This window comes from Dunckerocampus dactyliophorus, chromosome 18 (genome assembly GCF_027744805.1).
Source record: "Dunckerocampus dactyliophorus isolate RoL2022-P2 chromosome 18, RoL_Ddac_1.1, whole genome shotgun sequence".
NCBI classification, from domain to species: Eukaryota; Metazoa; Chordata; class Actinopteri; order Syngnathiformes; family Syngnathidae; genus Dunckerocampus; species Dunckerocampus dactyliophorus.
The window spans coordinates 4,020,578-4,039,630 of NC_072836.1; the positions used below are offsets into that span (position 1 = coordinate 4,020,578).

A 19,053-nucleotide genomic window follows, 5' to 3' on the forward strand; every position below is an offset into this window, starting at 1 on the left:
TGCAAATGATGGTTAATCATGATTAATTTGAAAACTGATTAATTTGATTAAAATGTTTAATCTGACAATTCTATAAAAAAATGAATAAAAAAGAAAACAAGGAAATAATATACTGTATACTGTAGTCAAATATACTGTATATATGTGATAATGAATGAATGCATGCATACAATATATCAAAACATGAATGAAATCAGGAAGAAGTAATATCATTCTACTGTGTTTCTTAAAGGAGCTCATATTAGCACACGACTTGAGCTCATTGAATGAATTAGACTCCACATGTTGACACGCTCAGTGATTTTAATGTTGGACAGATTTTGAAATGTCATTACCCCTTGAAGTTAAACTTCCCAGGTTGTAGTACACATAACAAAGGTCTCTTGACACTTAAAAAAAAAAAAAAAAAAAATTGCCTCATGTCCTCTCGTGCAACCTCTGACCTCGCTCCATGCGCCTGCTCTTCTTCAGTCTTATTTTGGTCCCGCTCCCTCCCTCCTGACCAACATCACGCTGCCGGCCGCCGCTCCTCACTTCTGCTTCACTTGCCATGACACCCCCCTCACACCACCGACCCACCCCTCGCTCCCTCACCCATCCATCCGCCACTGTTCTCCCCTCCACCATCCGTCCATTCATCCATCGTTCCATCCGTCTGTCAGTCTGCGTCTTGGCCAGCTTCCTGCTTCTTCCTGTCCGTCCTTCGTCGTCTATCTGAAGTGATGTGAGAGGGAGGGAGTGAACGTATCCAGTTTTCTTCCTCCCCTCTCTCGCTCTCTCTCTCTCTCTCTCACGGTGCGAGCATGTTAGGCGCCGCCACAGATGAGCTGGAAAGAGGAGGGGAAGCGGATGTATCTGGACCGAGCAAGACGGGCGGAGTTTGGATCGGCGCACGCGACTAAACAGTGGCTCTGATCATCAACAGATCTGTCACTCTCTCTCTCTCTCACACACACACACTTTCACCCGCTGGATGTCTCCTCGCTAGGCTGAGCCGGAAAGGTGCAGAGGCTCGCCGTTAGCTGTGCACGGAACCAGGAGAGCTTTGCGCGTGTGTGTGTGTGTGTGTGTGCGTGCCTGCCTGTGTGACAGATTGCACGTGTGTGTGTGAGGCAGCTTTGGTTGGTCCAAGTGACTCTCCCCTTGCTGCAGGTCTTTGTCAATGAGTGAGTGTAGAAGTGTGTGTGTGTGTGGTTTTTATTCTACTTTTAAGTGTAGGTTCTGCAAGTAATCCTCACATGTTTCCCGGGCAGGAGGTGTGCGAGCACCGGCGGCCCGCTGGCGGAGGCGGCGGAGCCCTGATGATGGACTTGAAGGAAAGCTGCGGCAGCCGGGGCAGCCAGGAGAGCCTGCACCCCAGCTCCTGCCAGGCCTTCGCGCACAGCAGCACCCTGCACGGCCTCCGCTTCGTCTTCCCCTACAGCCACGGCACGGGGCGCCGCCTGCTGTGGGCGGCGGCACTGCTGGCCTGCCTGGCCCTATTGGCCCTGGAGAGCGCTGAGCGTCTGGCCTACTTCCTGTCCTTCCCCCACGTGACCAGCGTGGATGCGGTGGTGTCCGGCAGCCTGGTGTTCCCCGCCGTGACAATCTGTAACCTCAACGCATACCGCTTCAGCCGGCTGACGCGCAATGACCTGTACCACGCCGGCGAGCTGCTGGCGCTGCTGGACGTGCACCTCGCCATCCCGCATCCGCACCTGGCAGAACCTGACGTGCTGGCCTTCCTGCAGGAGAAGGCCAACTTCACGGCATACAAGCCCAAGGTGTTCAGCATGAAGGAGTTCATGGAGCGCGTCGGACACGACCTGAACGAGATGATGCTCTACTGCCGCTACCAAGGCCAGGAGTGCAGCCACGCCGACTTCCAAACCGTGAGTAAACACTCAAATGTCAGCTTTGGGTTGTCTGGAGGCGTTTGCGTCGCCTCGTTGGCTGCCATGGATTGTGTTCATTCTGGTGATCATAGTTGATTTATGCTGAAAAGCTGCTTGTTTCCTCCCGCTTGGGAGTTCAGTTCTCATTACGTTCCCTCGTTGTCATCCTCCTGGACCGCCGCTTCTAGAAGCACACACGCCTTTCTTTTCTGGCATATTCCGAGCCCGCAGAGGAACGCTGAAGACCTGGAGTGATCTTTCAAGGCCTTTTGTTTCAGCAAGGCACTTGTTGCTCCGCTCAGCCTGATTGGTAACCATGACTCAACGTCTTGAGATTGCTTTTTGTTCAACAGGCTCCTACACAACCCGCAGAAGGGGTCAAGCGTGGGCCCAGGAGGAATCAGGTCATTCTAGATACTTTGCTGGTTATTTCTTAGTCACTAATGCACGGACCTTAATGGCTGCCATTCCCGTTGTTTGGTCTCTGTGTCTGTTGTCTGCTTAGTGCTGTTGAAGTTCAAAGTTTTTCTTGCTTTTGTCCTATTGGATTGAAGGACTTTGAAAGATGTTTTGCGTTAGTGTTGAGTTGATGATGTGCTGTACAGTAATCCCTCGTTTATGGCGGTTCATTGGGTGCAGACCCGACCGTGAAAAGTTAATTTCCATCAAATAGGACTTATTGATAAATGGAATACTTTGGTACTTGGAGCATAGAAAACCTGTTAAACCTTCTAAATATACTTTAATAGAGCCCTCTAGACATGAAATAACACCCCTACAGGCACCTTAATACTCCTATTACCCAATAAAGTAGACATAAATAAGACTTAGTGTATGCTCATGTGTTCCATTGCTAGGGGAGCTGAGTGGGGGGCGGACAGGAAGTGTGAGCTCATAGTTGAGTTTTAGCTTTGTGTGATTTACGGCTGCAACAGTTACCCGTGTTAGGGATTGTTGTGCCTTTTTGTGAGAATTCAAAATTGGAGTAAAAACCTGTTGCTGCGGTGATCAATTTTGGTGCTTGTGTGTCTCACCCAACATTACAGTAGCATTACTGACACCTCGTGAGCAGTGTGGGATACTACATATCACCACAGCGTCTTTTCAATGGGTTTTTCGAATGCCTTATATTTGTATTTTACTTCATTTAGTCATTTTTATCCTTAATTTAGGCAAAGCAATACCTAATTTGCGTAGATATGCATATCTGACTGCAGTAGTGTCGTGATGTGACATGCAAGGCACAGCACGAGCTCACGCTTTAAAACTTGCTGCTTCTGATTTTCTTCTCTTCCCACCAACGTGCACGGTTTTCTGGATTGTCTGCTTTATCAACACGTATTTATTAATTAGCAGCTTTCTGCAACAAATGGCTTATTGTTGGAGAGACAAAGCACAAATGTGTATTAAATGTCATTTTTAACAAAGAATCTGCCCAAAATGCTGAATTGCTACTGTACATGGTTCCTAGTTCATGTCTCACTGCATCTGCTTAGGTTGCCCCCTACTGGCCATTGCAATACTGCAGGTTGAAGTCACTTTCAGACATTGACTTTCTCTTCAGTGTTCTCTCCAGGCTTTGACTCGCTATCATTGTTAGCCTGTGTAGCGTCCGGCGATTCCCCCGCTTGACTCCCCTCGGCGGCCATCTTGGATGTTGTGGTCTGTGTTGAAAGATAATTTGAGGCTGCAAGAAGGCCTCTGCCTGTTGCTTCAGCTGCCGCTTGTCTCATCGCATTGTGATAGTCCCCCCCCCCCCCCCCCCACCCACCCCAAAAAATAAATAAATACAAGCTACATGAGCACATGTGCATTTAGATAAACTACACGACATACACACGCGGCCTTGATTGACTTTCTGATGATTGACGTTGGGGGTGGGGGACGCCACTGTCATCAGTGTCATGTGACTCGTAGAGTTGCAGCAGAGCCCCCAGTGAGACGGACATCGGCATGCGTGCTTGCAGCGACGTGCGCGTGTGAGTCACCTCGCATTGTCTAACACGTGCGCGTTTGCCGACTTGGCTTGTTAATTACAAAGACGCACACGGATGCAGCCTGCCTCTCCTAATTCGTTACCACGGCACCTTTGGATGCACTGGAGGAAGAGTGGTGGACGTCTAAGTGGGATATGTGCTCAATTTCCATGGTTTTACTTGAAAATTCCGACAGTAGCACGAGGTTGGGTCAGCATTTCGGAAAGCGTCCGCTCTTGCTGTGACACACTAATCATGTGACCTGTGTAGACTCTTTCACATAGAAATCCTGCAAAATAGCCGTAACAATGGATTTTACATTCATTCGTTGTGCGCTTTCACACAGCGGCATCCAATCTTTCTCATTACTTTCAACACAACGGGATGGGAGCGGTGCATGCTGGGTGTTTAAGAACTGCACGCGCGCTGTCCCGCTTCTTTTAAGGTTATGATACAGACGAGCTAAGACGATTCCTTGGGTGCAAATGTGATCGACACATTGCTCTGTGGCGTTCTCTCATGAACCACTCGTTCATTCATCTGAGCAGTCGGGTCACAACAACGTAGTGATGCTACCAGGTCGCAATTAGCTCGCAACCTGTGACCTCGTAAGTGACATCCGCCGGCTCCCGAACTGCAGTTATCACTTTCCATGTTGTTTGTAAGTCTGCTGCTGTCACGTCAGCTCTAGATGGATGTACTTCATCAATCAAGCTGCGTTGGCGTTAACGTGCCGTTTTACATCCTGGCAGACGTGACGTCTGTGACAGGAAGTGCTGCTGCCGCCACCAGCGAGACCTGTGCTTGTTTAATCTGCTTAGAGGAGATGATGCTGGCATGTAGCCCACACACACACACACACACACACACACACACACAGTGTGGATGATGATGCTGGTGGTAAACACCAGAGGAGCATTGATTTAGCTTGTGGTTGCCATTTTTCATACTTTTATTCACGGACTACTTAGTGGACAAGTTCTAGCAACACACTTGCATAAATACAGTATGCGCGCGCGCACACATGCACAGCATTGAGGTGGTGTCTGCTAGCATGAGGTCATGTTCATGTGGATGTTAGCTGATGCAGGCAAGAGAGGCCGCATCAAGGCCGTACAGTCGTCCCTCGCCTTTTTGCACTTCGAATTTCGTGGCTTCACTCTGTTTTTTTCCAAAAATATGAAACTATGCTGTTTTGTGGTTGAATAGGGCCTGTTAGTCAAAGAATATGCATACTGAAGCTAATGGAACTTTCTGCTTAAATGTAAGCATTTTCAAGAATAAAAATGGCTACTTGAAGTAAAATACAAATACATAAGGGATTCAGAAGATGTGTTGAAAGACGTGATATGCAGTATTCCACACTGGTCACTAGGTGTCAGTAATGTTACACTGAGATCATGGGAAGTACTGTACAGAAACTGGAAGTGTAAAACAACCCCAAAACAAAGCACTGGGAGAATTCCTTGTTTTAACATGTCTTATGTCAGGGGTGTCCAAACTACGGCCCTCTAGTCATTTGCGGCCCACAGCTCACTTTTTATTGGCCCGTAGCACATTCTAGAAATTAAAAAAAGAAAACCGCAAGTGGGGGGGGGGACGGGACGGTGTCACCTATAACACAAAGCTAACACTTGTCTTTAAATTCATATAAAATGTTTTTTTACTTTTTTTTTTTTTTTTTAAAGCCAAATGTCCTCCGCATCCTGTAACTTTTCCATATGCGGCCGTCGGTGGACACCCGTAATTGTGTAACGGTAACTTTAGGGGTGTCATTTCAAGTCTGGAGTGCCCTAATAACCATATTTAGGTCGGGTCTGGAACCAGTTAACGGCGATAAACCGTACGGTGCTGTAATGCTATACATAAAGTAGTTGTCATTATCACTGGAGTCTTGCATATCTACCACTTGTTTGAACTCCACCAGGTTGTAGGATAAACTCCAGCAAGGGGTGAGAAAATGGACGGACGGAAGTCTTGAACGGACCCTTTTTTTAAAGGCGACACTTCAGCCTGTGAAGGATTTTATCTGCCTAGATGTCCTTGCCGCAGTCCCACATGGCAGACCTTCCCCGTGTGTCCATGTTTTGACTTGTGTGACATCCCGCACTCGTCAGGACAATGTGCGTTCCATTCGTCAACGTGATGTTTGTGTCGCGCATGACTTTGCCCCCACAAGGCTAAAGTTGTTTTTGCTGTATTTGTCTCACCTCGCACTCTTTGGCGTCTGCAGCTGCTTTATGAACTGGAAAATTACTCTCTAACGTCCAGAAAAAAATAATGTGTGTAATGAGCGCATGTTATTACAGCAAAATTGTTCTATGCTGGGGTTTAAAATGAAAGGAAATACCAGCCTCATATTCCTTGTCACCATGGTGATGCCAGAGATATAAACACGATGGTCTGTAGACGATGACGGTGCACGCAGGCTGCTCCGCGTGAGAGGCCGGGGTCCCCTTCACGTCCTGGGAGAGCTCATTTGGGAGAAGGCCTGAGCGCTGCGTCTTACGTCCGTGATGAATTGTAAATACCTGGCATCCAACACGTCGGTGCCTTCCCTTCTCCATCTGATTCGTGTCTGTTTCGCCTTCCTGGCGCTCGCTGCCTCTCTCTGCTGTCGTCCATTATTCAGAGAGTGGCTGCTTGGATGTTACACACACACACACACACACACACACACACACACACACATTCAAATGTCTTCCCAAAGCACCACCACTGTCCACAGTGCCACAGACATCCATACTGAACCATGAGGGAACTTTTTAAATGGGTGATGTCCAACCGGAGGTTTGGCGTAATGCTATTGCCATGTAACAAGATGTAAAAGTCAGTTTTATTTATACAGCGACAGAAGTTCTCAAAGCACTTGTGACTTGGATCAGGCCTAAAGCCGCGCTCGTCGTACATTACGGGGTTGAGTGACTGGGGGAGGGACTAGAGAAGAACCAGCTGTGTCAACAACACTAACAGAGTCGTCCCGCGCCACATCGCGGTTTGAATTTCGTGTCCTCACTCTATCACGGTTTTTGAAATGTATATTAGGGGTGTCACAAGATCTTGAAAGATTAAAACAAAACAATATTTCTCATTCAGGAAAAAAAAGTCTTGTGGGCACTAGCTGGGTCTGGAACCAATGAAGTGGCAGATGAGGGACTACTGTAGTCCCATAGTGCCAGCAGTGGCTAACTAACTATGACAAGTACTTAAATATGCACCTGCAGCGGTGACCCTGCAGGTCACATCTTCGGAAGTAAGGAGCGCCAACCACGCGGTAGAGACAGAGAGCGGGATGTGGATGAGACAACAGCACACCTTCCAATAGCAGCATCTTTATTATTTACTGTATATGGGAACAGTGAGACGTAGGAAAGATAGACGAAGGGCGAAGCTTGATCAAAATGTCAAACATCGAAACTACAATACAGAACACACACTGACTCACCATCAGTGCAAGCCTGGAGTTTGTTTTCTAGAGAGAAAATAATGGGGGGGGTGATGCGCATGAGTGATGTGTTTTTTAAACATCCATTTGTCTGTTTTGCTAGCGATCAGCGCCCAAAATCCGGTCTTACACGAGCAGTTGGATGGGAACGTCAGCATCTTCAATGCCGTTGCGGAATGTTCTGCATCGTTCTTTTTGTAACTTGAATCCAAAATGACGGAACAATAAACTTCTAGCAGAAAACACACAAGAGCTACGGCCCATTAGCATGCCCCAAAGCGCCGAGAGCATATCTTATTTAGCTGCCGCCATCATAATAGGCTAACAGTTTGTCTCGTCATGTACACACGAGCCACAAGTGATGGACAGGTGGCAGTAGAATGTGATGATGCAACGTATTACTGCAAAGTGATGTCATGCACTATTCATTCTTCAGTAAATGTTGATATTATCTCCCTCTTGCTGTGTGTGTGTGTGTGTTTGTGCGTGTGTGCGTCCCCTCTGGCACGTTCCTTGGATGCTTGTGCATTCATTTTCTTGTGCAAGCTCATTATTTGGCATTAGTAAAAAGCAGAAATGTTCTCAATGAGCTGGTATCAAAGCTTTTCTGCTCATCTGACTACCGTAACCTTCTGCAGACTTGCCAACATGCACGCATTTTCCCCCTTAAACACTTGTACGCATTGCTGCTGTCAGGTACGCCGCCCAGAATCCACGGATCTTGGCTGTGACGTCGCACACGGAACCCTTTCGGCAGTCACGCCAGAAAAAGAGCCATTTTCAGACATTTCAGACTGTTCTTCAGTAATTGTAAAATGTAGTTTTTGATATAGAAGAAAATGAGGGAGCAATGGAGGCAGCGTTGGGCATCAGGGCATACAGATTTGACCCTTATCTCGACGAGCAACATGGGCACAGATTCTGACCAATATGAAGACCAAGCAGCCGACGACGACGCCCATGGCGATGTGAATGTGTCTACACCAGCTGACAGTGGGAGACTCATCTGATATAACACACAAAACCCACAATAATAATCAAAATAATACATATAAAAATCACAAATCAGGAATGTTGTTTTGCTGGAAGTGTTTGCCACAGAGATAAATGTCGACTATATAAGTTACAAGAGCAGTGATTTGAGGAAAATTGACTTGAAACTGATTAGCTTGTATGCTAGCATTGGAATTTGACATGCAAACACATTCTAACATTGGTAGACTATATCCAGCACAAAAATGTGGATTTGCTTCCCGTCACCTTGGTGTCTGTACTTGTTTCCCCTCGCGCCTGGTCTGTCAAGGAAAGCTGGTGGGGACAGCCGATGATCGAAGCAGCCTCCGGCAATACGCCCTCCGTTCCAAAGTTTCCTTTAACTGAGGAATCGTATCAAAACAATTGTCCTCGAAGTGAGCCGAGCACAGTGCCGACGAATCTGACGGTGTCCGTTTAGCTCGCGTTCGTTGCACTTGCCTGGTCCATTTATTGCGGCGGATTGGGTCTTTTGGAAAGGTGAAGAAGCCCACTGCTTCTGCTCGAGTGTTTTGAGCAAAAGCCTGCCTGCCACACATCGCTCAGGTGTAATGTCAAAATATGTATAAGAGAAATTCAACAAAAAACAATGGTAGGGCCATCCCACATTCTGCTCTAGGACCGGGAAAGACTATTTTTGGGAAGGAAACCTTTACAAAAGTCAATATCCACGCACCCATCGAACATAGGAAATATGCCTTTCATGGTCATTTCCGTGTTTGTGTCATGAGCATTTTAAGGCTGTGATTGGGCGGCTTGTGGTACATTACTTCCTGTGCATATAGGAATATACGAGGACGGGTGGACAGCCCACCTCCGAACACCTTGTACTCCTGCGATTGTCCTGCATCGACTGGTTCAGATTGCATCAACGCCCCTTTTTTCTGTTTAATTACATTGTTCACTCGCAACGGGAACTGTGGTCACGCCACAAAGCACTATAAAAGCAGGGGTGTCCACCGCATGTCATGAGAAAAAGATGAACTGTTGATGTGCCATGTTGATTTTTAGCCTTTTTACGAAATAAAAAGTACTCATAAAATGTCTTCAAGGCTGGCAGGTCCGCTTCTGGAATAATCAATAGGTTCTGATATAAGTCAATCTCCCGTTTCTTGGCAGGACGTTAAATGTGGCCGTGGAGGCCTGGTGTAGTTTAACAGCATCTTTTACATGCACTTTATGTCTCTGATGGAGCCCTGCAAGGACTCAAAGTCTATATTAGTCTTTTTATCTCCTTTCTTTTATGGAAGTCCATTTGTAAAGCACTGCGGCATCCTTCATAAAAGGGATTTGATCCGCCCTCTCGGTCAGGAGTCGGACACGCGCAACAAAACTGCATCTGCTCAGTGCGCCGCCTTTGTTAGCCCAGCCGAAGCGTGTCGGCTCACAGCTTCTGGTACGCGACGTGGAATTGTCCTGCTGGGTAAATGGAAGGTGAGGCAGTGGCAGACTGCAGGGGGACGGGGGTCGTCCGTATGCCCGGTACACGGGAAGGCTTTTAGCCGCTGATGCTTCTGACAGAATCCTTGTCTAAGAATAGTTTGTGATGCAGACATTGTGTCGACGGTGTTCAGACACATGTCTTGGCATCTTCGTGTTTTACAACGGCAACCCTTGTTGATTGCGAGCTTTGCATTTTGTATTCTGATGCAAGTAGGTGCCTACGTTCTGTATCTCGGAAGCCGTCAAAGGGTTCGCACGAGTCAGTCGAGCATCTCGGCGCCTGAGGGGGCTAAAAGTGGCACTCGCCCCCTCAACGCCATTGATCACTTTGGCGGTGGCGAGCGGCAGGAGCCGTGTTTGTTGCCAAAGTCGCTGCCAGATGGGCGCCGCAGTGAATGATTTTAAAGACTGATTGCAGAAGTGTAACAACATCATTGATTTTTAGAAAGTGTCTTTTCTTGAGCAAATGAGCCGTTACCCTTTTTCACCCTCAGCTCTGGGAGGGTGTTTGCACTGGGAATGTGCTGACTCAGCACCTCTCCTGAGTGCTGTCACTAAAACGCCTCACGGTCTGCTCATCGTAGCGTCTCTATTCCGTGAAAAGACCCATTGCCAAGTATACAGTAAGCATACTTTTATAGAATTTATGGATGGAACCTCTTTATGTCGACAAACTCAAGTCCCAATCCACCAAAAGTAAGGTGCCTGCTTAAGTCACCGTCGACTGCTTTTTCGACACAAAATATGACCACCTAAAGGGTAATTTCTCTGAAATGGGTCGGTTTATGTCAACGTGTCGTATTAGCTTCATTATCCAAGGGAAGATCTGCTGCTGTTGGCTCCAAAATAGACGAGAGACAAGACAAGTTCTTTGAGAATAATGAGGTGCAATTTGAATAAAACTTGCATGCAAAGAGACAAATCAAAACAACCGGAACAGACGGCTTTTCCAGAAAATGTCTGACTATTCATGCTAAAATGTTAGTTAATATAGAAAACAAAGTATGCTCCAGTGTGAGACTACGACAGCCAGACTCCCATGCCTAGACACCCAAGGCTATACGAAGGAGGTGATAAACATGCAGAGGACTTGTTTTGGAGACGTGGCCTCTCGCCAGCGAGTTGATGTTAATATGCATCTTAGCAGAAATACATGTTGGTGCATAATCATACATGACTATTATTATTCCAATCAAACGAAATAATGCGCGCACAAAATGTAGTGCAATAACTAACCCCATATTTCTGACCGTATCGCTAAGAAGTGTGACATGACTACTGTCTGGTTACACCACATCAAAACGTGCACACAGTGACTTCCTGTTTGGTGCAAAGTAAGTTTCACAGTAAAAGCATGGCAATATTAACCTGCATGCTGGCCACGAAGTCAGGAGATGTGGAAGATCTGGGTTCGTATCGCCGTTTGGGCATCTCTGTGCAGAGTTTTGCTTGTTGTCCTCGTGCGTGCGTGGGTTTTCTCCGGCTGTTTTGGTACTCGTCCCCCGTTCTAAAAATATGCATGTTATGTTTAAGCGGAGACTCTAAATTGGCCATAGGTGTGAATGTGATTGTCTATATGTGTCCTGCGATTGGCCTGAAGTCTGCTGGGATAGGCTCCAGCATACCCCCGTGACCCTAATGACGACAAAATGGATGGATGTTTGCTGATGCACAAAAGCTTTGTCATTGCTGTCAACAAAATTAGTGAAGCTCTAAGTAAAATTTAAAAAAAAAATGCATAAATCAAACAAATAAGTACAAGATATACAAGAATATGCACAAATGGAGGAAAACCGTGTCAACAAAAATCTTTCATTTTCACCCATTCCCCTTCCGTCCCTGGCCAAACTCACAAGTAAAGTCTTGTTTCGGTTAGGTCAATGACTTTATCTCATTTTGCACGCAGCGTATATGGTGCGTGCCATCTTTCGAGGGAGACGTGTGACGGATGAAGAACAAACCAGTGAGATTTTTAAAAATGACTCGCACTCAACTGCCGCATTGGCTTCGTAAGGTGACCTACATAGTGGCTGATTTGGATTTTGCTCATGCCGCTTAATATTAAATATGCCATCGATTCCATTACCTTTTTGTGTGCATTGTTTAAATACCACTTAGCTTCAATTGCACAATGTCAATGGAGTCGGCAGAGACTTTTTAATTGAAGTTGGGAGTCATTTATTTGATTTGAGCCACAGTTACAGAAATAAGTGATGGTGGCCAAGGCTGCAGCGTTGGTCCAGAATGAAACAAATGATTAACTACAGTAGAGTGTCCTGACTGAGCTGTGACTCTCAGCCTCACAGGTGGACTCATGGATTGCTGCTCCTCCTGTTTGGTTTGACGCTCACAATTCTCACAGGACGGAATATAAAATATAAATGCTGTACCACCTTGAAAGGCAACACTCCCCGTGGGACTTGGCATTTATTCGGATGATATTTTAATGTGTTGAAAGTGACTTCAGAGTGCAGTTAAGTGACTCGCCGAGGAGCAGCGGCAGGCCGCAGGCGAACTCGGCGACTCTTTGTTGTGATTATCCGAGAATACGAGCGAGCGCCACAGGAAGTGAGATGCCATCTTCAATGTGCAACAATTACCATTAGCTTTGTTCGCAGGCACTTTCTGATGCAAATCTCCACGAACGGGCCTCATGACTCTGCTAATCTGTTGTTGTTATTTTTAAACAGTTTTTAAGAAAGACGACAAAAGCACGAGTGCTGCGTTTGGTCATCGTCCTTCAGTTCTTGTCATGTACTTTTTGGCTGGAAGATGGCTTTGAGGGAGGCGGGCTATTTTTGACAGCACATCAGTGACCTAGATAAACACACCCGCCATCCTTCATTGTGTGGCGCACAGACAACACTGCACTAGCTTGTCATAACAACATGTTGACTTGGAGCCTTCCACGGCATTTATTGAGAGGACAATCCACTGATCTGTGAAGGCTCCTATCTTATCGGAGCTTATTAGCAGCAGCAGCTAATCATGTCTGTAGGAAGCACACTTATTACCAGAGCTGCAGCAATTAATCGATGATTCATCAATTATCCAGTTAATCAACAGCTGTTTTGGTATTCAAGTAATGTGTGTTTTTGATTTAAAAATGTAAATATCCTCAGATTTCACCCTCTCAAATGTGAATATTTTGTAATTTCCCTCGTCTTCCATGAAAGCAGACTTATTATCTTTTGTGTTTTAGGCAAAACAAGATTTTCACACCTCCGTTTTTGACTTTGGAAAACGGTGATGGACATTTTCTTTTCTGAACTGTGGTTGCTTCATATTAATTTGTCCATCCAGGGCAGGGGTGTGGGCAAGAGGGACACTTTATTCTTGGTTTTGTTTACTAAAACTGTATTGCAGAAAACGTTATGCTAGTAATTACTTTTTGTCATAACGTTGCATGTTTTTTTTTTTATGACTATTCTAATATTTATATTTTATTCCTGTAAAATTGGTGCTCATTTTTCTTCTTCTAGGACCTAATCCATCACGTGATTTAATCTGTTCGGAACAGCCGTTTTACTGGGTGGAAGTCCCCCAGATTCTTGTTCTAACAGCTGTGAAGTGAATCTGGGAGTCTCAAGGACAGTTTACAGTTGAATTCAAATAAGATAGATAGATACAAGCAATTATAATGCCAGCACTGGAGAAAGCACTGGCAGCAATAGGTGTAAACTTCCCTTTTTTAGTTGTTTGGGATATTAGTTTAAAGTCAGTGTAATCGCTCCTCAGAGATTAAAAATAACCCCTGCATATCTAGAAACTTTGCATGTGTGCGCAGGTAAAAACAGCAGGGTGCATCTTCTGAATGTGTGGTCTTCTGAATGTGTTGTCTCTGTGGTAGATAAGCACGTTGCCCTGCTTTGTCTAAAATGGAGTGGAAAATATTCAATTCCTAACAAATCGAAACAGAAAGCTTCAGATTGATTAAGAAAATCGTTATTTGATAGGGATGCCCCCAAATATACTACATGCTTTGGCTGTGTGACTTGGCTAGCTTTCTCATTCTGCATTGCAGTGCATTGATAGTCCTGTTAGTGGACCCATAAATCAAAAAGTCCTTTCTTGCAAGCTTTGCAAGGGAGAAACGCTCCAAGACCTACTCGTCCCGCTGGTGGCTGCGACGATCCGAAGGTTAACAGGCGCCCGGTGTGTCCAATTAGGCGGAGATGGAGGAGGCAGACGGGTGACTGATGGCGAAAGAAACTCTGTAACGAGATGCTAATTAGCAAATACATTGCCGGCCAGTGTTAGTGGCCCCAGCTGCATGTAAACGCCGCAATTAGCCGTAACCACGTCCCATTTACTTTTATATGTCTTTATCTTAGTCGCCTCGCTCTCGCGGCGAGCCCCCCCCCTTCCTGTGTTTACTCTTGTGGTGTGCAGTGGGGATTAATCACGCTGCTAAGTGACCACGCTGGATGAGGGTGATGCAGTCGTGCTGTGAAGTGCGCTGACATCTCATCCTGCTGACACACCCTGAAGACATGCATCATTGATGCTGCTGTGGCCCAATGGAGGCTGATTCATCTTACCAACACCTGGCCTCCTGTGGGAAGAAGTGAGGTGCTAAAATGTTCATGTACGACTCTACACCATCCCACGATTCTCTGCGATTGCATTCATGATTTGTGTTCATATTTTTGGGTGTTTGGAACCTTGGTTTTCTTTCCAAAAAGTCCAATGAGAACCGAGGTTTCATTGTATTGAGTGAGCATGCTGCGGGTTTTTAACTTTCTTTTCTAGCTTTCTAAAATGTGTGTGACAGTCGTCAAAATTGACTCCTCTTACCCTCCTGTCAGGAATAAGCTTTATTGTACTTGTTTTGTGTCCATTATTCCATTTGATTTGACTAATGGAGTACATTAATGTCACACTGACTTGCTATGGTCATCTGCTGGAGGCTAGAGACCTCTTGTCTCCAAAACAAGTCCTCCACATGCTTATCACCTGATTCAAATAGCCTTGGGTGTCTAGGCATGGGTGTCTGACCCCCCCCGTCTCTCACAGGAGGCGGCAATCACTCCTCCCCGGGACATTGTGCATTTATGCTTTTGTGCGCATTCCTGTGGTTTTCTTTAATATTTTACAATGTCCTGCGTGCCAAGGGAAAAGATTCTGGGCCTCAAATGGCCCCCAGGCCGCACTTTGAACCCCACTGGTGTAATGTGTTTATTAAAAAAGATGATTTGTCTTGCTGTACAAGTATAATGTTCATTTTTCCTAAGACTGTGGTTGTGTACAGGAGCAAACATTCGAGTGTCGATCCAAAGAGAAATGACTCACTGGTCTTTCTTTTTCTCACCCACTCTGTTGGTTTCGCAGCTAAAACTCCCATCTTCACCTTCCCTGTATCCTTCGCAACCGTTTCAATACATTTTATCTCACCTCCTCTCCCAGTAAACAAGAGCATGCGCACGCACGCACACACACACTTGCATTTGGATGGCCACCAATAGATTTTGCACTCGCTCATCAACACATTACACATTATGACGCACCTGGTCTGCCAGGGAATAAGAAAATGTAGTATGAGGGATCAGCGTTGCCAACTTTACTGCTATATTTAGCAAATAAACCCCCAAGCGACAAGTGAAGAGACTTTTGGCGGCTCTGACATGAATGCACATCTCACTCTTACCTGAAAGCACACACAGGTGGCTCCGTCTTGTTTGTGACATAATTTTGCTAACGTGTCTCTGATGTGCCCACATCGCAACCCTCCGTTGCCGCAAATAGATTGCAGTCCTGTGGGGAAACTGATCTGTGATACTTCCTTTTCTTAAACCACGAGGTCATGGGTCTCCCAGGGGTGTGCATGAGTGCAGCTGCCTGCACGAGTGCATGGATCATCCGGCATGTGCACTCATACGTTGCGCCGCGTGCGTCTCCTCCTGAGTGGAAAGCTGGCCTGCTGATGTCTGATCCGATCACTCTCACGCCCGCTCCAGTACGAATGCAGATGGAGAAAAGGATCCAGAACGATGGCTGGCGTGTGCGTGTGAGAGAGTAATGTGAGTGAGACGCGTCCGTATCAAGATGATAACACAACTGTCCGTTCTGCACTTTTATGGACTCTCTTCTCTTTTAATGAGGATGTCAAGTAGATAAATTCTATTTTACAGGTTGGACTTTTTATGGCTGCAATTAGCTGAGGCACAGTGGGATTTCTTTGCCCTTAATGACTCATTGATTTGGATTCTTTTGAAATGATTTGGAATATAAGAATATTTCAGACTCATGAAAAAGCAAAACAAATGTGTAGAAATACAAATGACCTTACTTCTGTTGCTGCTTCTTGTCTTTTGTCGTCACAAGCAAGACGGAGCTGCCTATGTGGGGTGGTGGCACAGCATGAGAAGAGCGATATCTACTTTCATGTTGGTCTCAAAGTGTCCAATAAGACCAGAAAAGTTTTTTTTTTTTTTTTTTTAAACAGAATCTAGGGCGGTGTGAATACTCGCTAAATATCGCTATCCCTCCTGCTACGTCTTCTTATTCTGTGGCAGGTGCGTATGAGGTGTGTTAAGAAGCAGTTACGATGCCACCTACTGTACGGAGTTGGAACGATAAGCTACATTCAGTCACAATGCAATGTTTATGAGCAAGGGCAAACTATTAGTTTCAAATCTATTTGTGGTGGTCCAGATTTATCTGTGGTGGGCCCATGCAACTAAATGAATGTACAGTAGTCCCTTGCCACTTCGCGCTTAGAATTGGTTGGCTTCACTCGATCACAGTAAAAAAATAAAATAAAATAAATCATGCTTTCTTTGTGGTTCAATACAGCCTATTAGTAAAAAAAAAAAAAAAAAGCACATTTAACCAAATTTTTACAGATTTTTGGCCTACATTAAGCGTTTCAGTATGAAAATTGCAAAATGTAAATTACAAATGTAAGATAGTGTGAAGACTCATTCATGATATGTAGTATTCTACACTGGTCACTGGGTGTCAGTCATGTTACCATGAGACAATAGCCACCACAGGAACTACTGCACAAAGTATGACAACAAGAAACTCTCCCAATGCTATGGTGGGAGTCTCTATTATGTCTTATTTATGTCTTAAAGGCCTCATTTTCTCATATGTCTACTATTTTGGAGTGTAAAGGTGACTACAGGGCTGCTATGCATGTCTAGAGGGCTCTAATGTTAAAAACCATATTTAGGTCATAAACAGGTTTTCTGTGCTAACTAGGAAAATATTCCATTCATGAATAAGGAATCCTTTTTTGTGGAAATTCACTCATCATGGTCCGGTCTGGAACCAATTAACGTGATAAACGAGGGATTACTGTATTGGAAACACTGACGCGTGCGTGTGTGTGTGTGTGTGTGTGTGTGTGTGTGTGTGTGTTGTGGAGGATTGGACTGAAGAAACAGACCGTTAAAACACAGTTACAGTTTACAAACCTTCACACAATAGAAAGCAACAAAAATATCCCAAACAAATACAGAAAAAAAAAAAGATGTGTCCTTTTTAATTAGTGCAGATGTAACCCGCCCTGCTCCGCACTGCCCCCACCGGGGCTTGAACACATGACCTTCGTAATGGGAGGCGAGGGCGCTGACCACACGGCTAAAAGCCCCGATTGTCGGCCGCGTGTTCAGCGCAGCTCTTGAGGCAGAGGGAGTGAGGTTTACCAACGTACACTCGCACAGCCTCACAGGCTGGCACCCGTTACAGAGGACAAGGTATAGACTGAAAATCCTTCAATGTTGTGATCTGGTGCTGTATAGGAAATTCAATTTAAAATAAAATGAACTTTTGGGAGCACCCCCCTCCCCCTGTCGGCGAGATCACAAAATGAAGTATCGCATGCTATAATCTAGCAGAAGAACGTAATGAAACCCTGCATGGAAGTCATGTTGCTCAGGCAACCCTTGTGTTTACGCACAAAGTGTTGATATTTAAGCGTGGCAACGTAATGAATGTCGCACCAACACAGTCGCTGTGTCTTCATCTGCTGTCTGCATTTCTTCTTGTGGTGAATGAGGAATGAATATTTGTTTGTTGGAAGGAATGGCCTCAAAACACAAAGCTGTTTGATGAAGGCAGCATCTCATTCTCCTCGAGTCTATGAATAATCAATACCTTTTACCCAAGGTAGTCCGGGAGCCCAATAATCCGTCTTTCAAGGAGGATAGATTTTACCATTTGGGAGGTTCCAATTTGACGTCTGCAATGAGATGTTTTGCTGCTTCCTTGTGGAGTTTTTTGTTTTTTTTAAAGTGAAAGCCAAACCAAAACTGCAACCTTTTGTGTCTTTGAGCCTCCCTCGGCTTCCTGACACATCCACTCTGCGTGTCGCTCTCGAACTCCTTAGACCGCATCTATTATTCACAGCTCGCTCCCCGAGGGGGCGTCTCGCGGAGCGACGACCACTTGGGCTCCCGGTGTTAACGAGTGGCGCTGCAAAGCAATCCGGGCTGGACTGCGAGGGTACTTTTCCAAGATCTCCTTGTGGCCTTGCAGGACTCATTTGGCCGTCTCATTTGTGGGGAAAAGGCAGAAAGCTTACAAGCCCCAAGTTTTGTGATGTTTCACGAGCAATTAGGGCTGCAAATAACCGTTATTTTCTTAGTTGATTTCATCTCAAGCTTATTGTTTTGATCAATCGAGTAATTGGTTACGCCAGGGGTGATCAAAGTGCGGCCCATGGCACATTCTGAAAATACAATTTGACAAGAAAACTTAAAAAAGAGAACTAACGGCAGGAAAAATGGGAAAATCAGTAATTTTACAAGTATAAAGTCAAAATATTAAATTGAGGCTTGGGGGAAAAAAAGTGTGTGTATGTATGTATGTATGTATGTATGTATATACTGTATGTGTATGTGTGTATTTTTAAGTCTAAATATTAGAAGAAAGTCGTTTTGTAACAAGGAAAAAAAATGCAATTTTATGGAAAAACTTTTTTTAAAAATAAGTAATATGAGAAACAAAACAAAATTAGGGGGAAAATTAGGGAAATTTTTTAACAGCAACAGCAGAAATGCAAAAAAACAAATTTTGAGAATAAAATGGTTGGGGGGAAATATGGTCGCAATCAAGCGGAAGGGGCGGGACTCTGCAATTCAATGCCTATTGGGAAGTGAGCATTTGTTTAATGAGTATACAGGCTGAAGGTTATGTGAATTACATGTATGCTAGCATGTCTTGCCAAGCATTTTGGCACCACAATTTCTTCCCATGAGTGTCTATGCAGGGTCAGCAGCTGTCATGTCAAACCCGGATGAATCCAGATTTGATTCAGATTGCACATTTGGAGGCA

At 45.3% G+C, this 19,053-nt stretch overlaps 1 protein-coding gene across 3 annotated transcripts in view; it reads left to right on the plus strand.

Moving 5' to 3' along the window:
- Nucleotides 1-19,053, plus strand: part of asic2 (acid-sensing (proton-gated) ion channel 2) — a 199,476-nt gene that overhangs the window by 2,999 nt on the left and 177,424 nt on the right. Inside the window, exons 1-2 of one of the 3 annotated variants that reach the window (XM_054760093.1) lie at nucleotides 666-1,002; nucleotides 1,254-1,871. In XM_054760093.1, coding sequence (XP_054616068.1) covers nucleotides 1,302-1,871 — 570 coding nt within the window. In that variant the 5' untranslated portion in view covers nucleotides 666-1,002; nucleotides 1,254-1,301. The other 2 variants (XM_054760094.1, XM_054760092.1) reach the window with 2 other exon arrangements.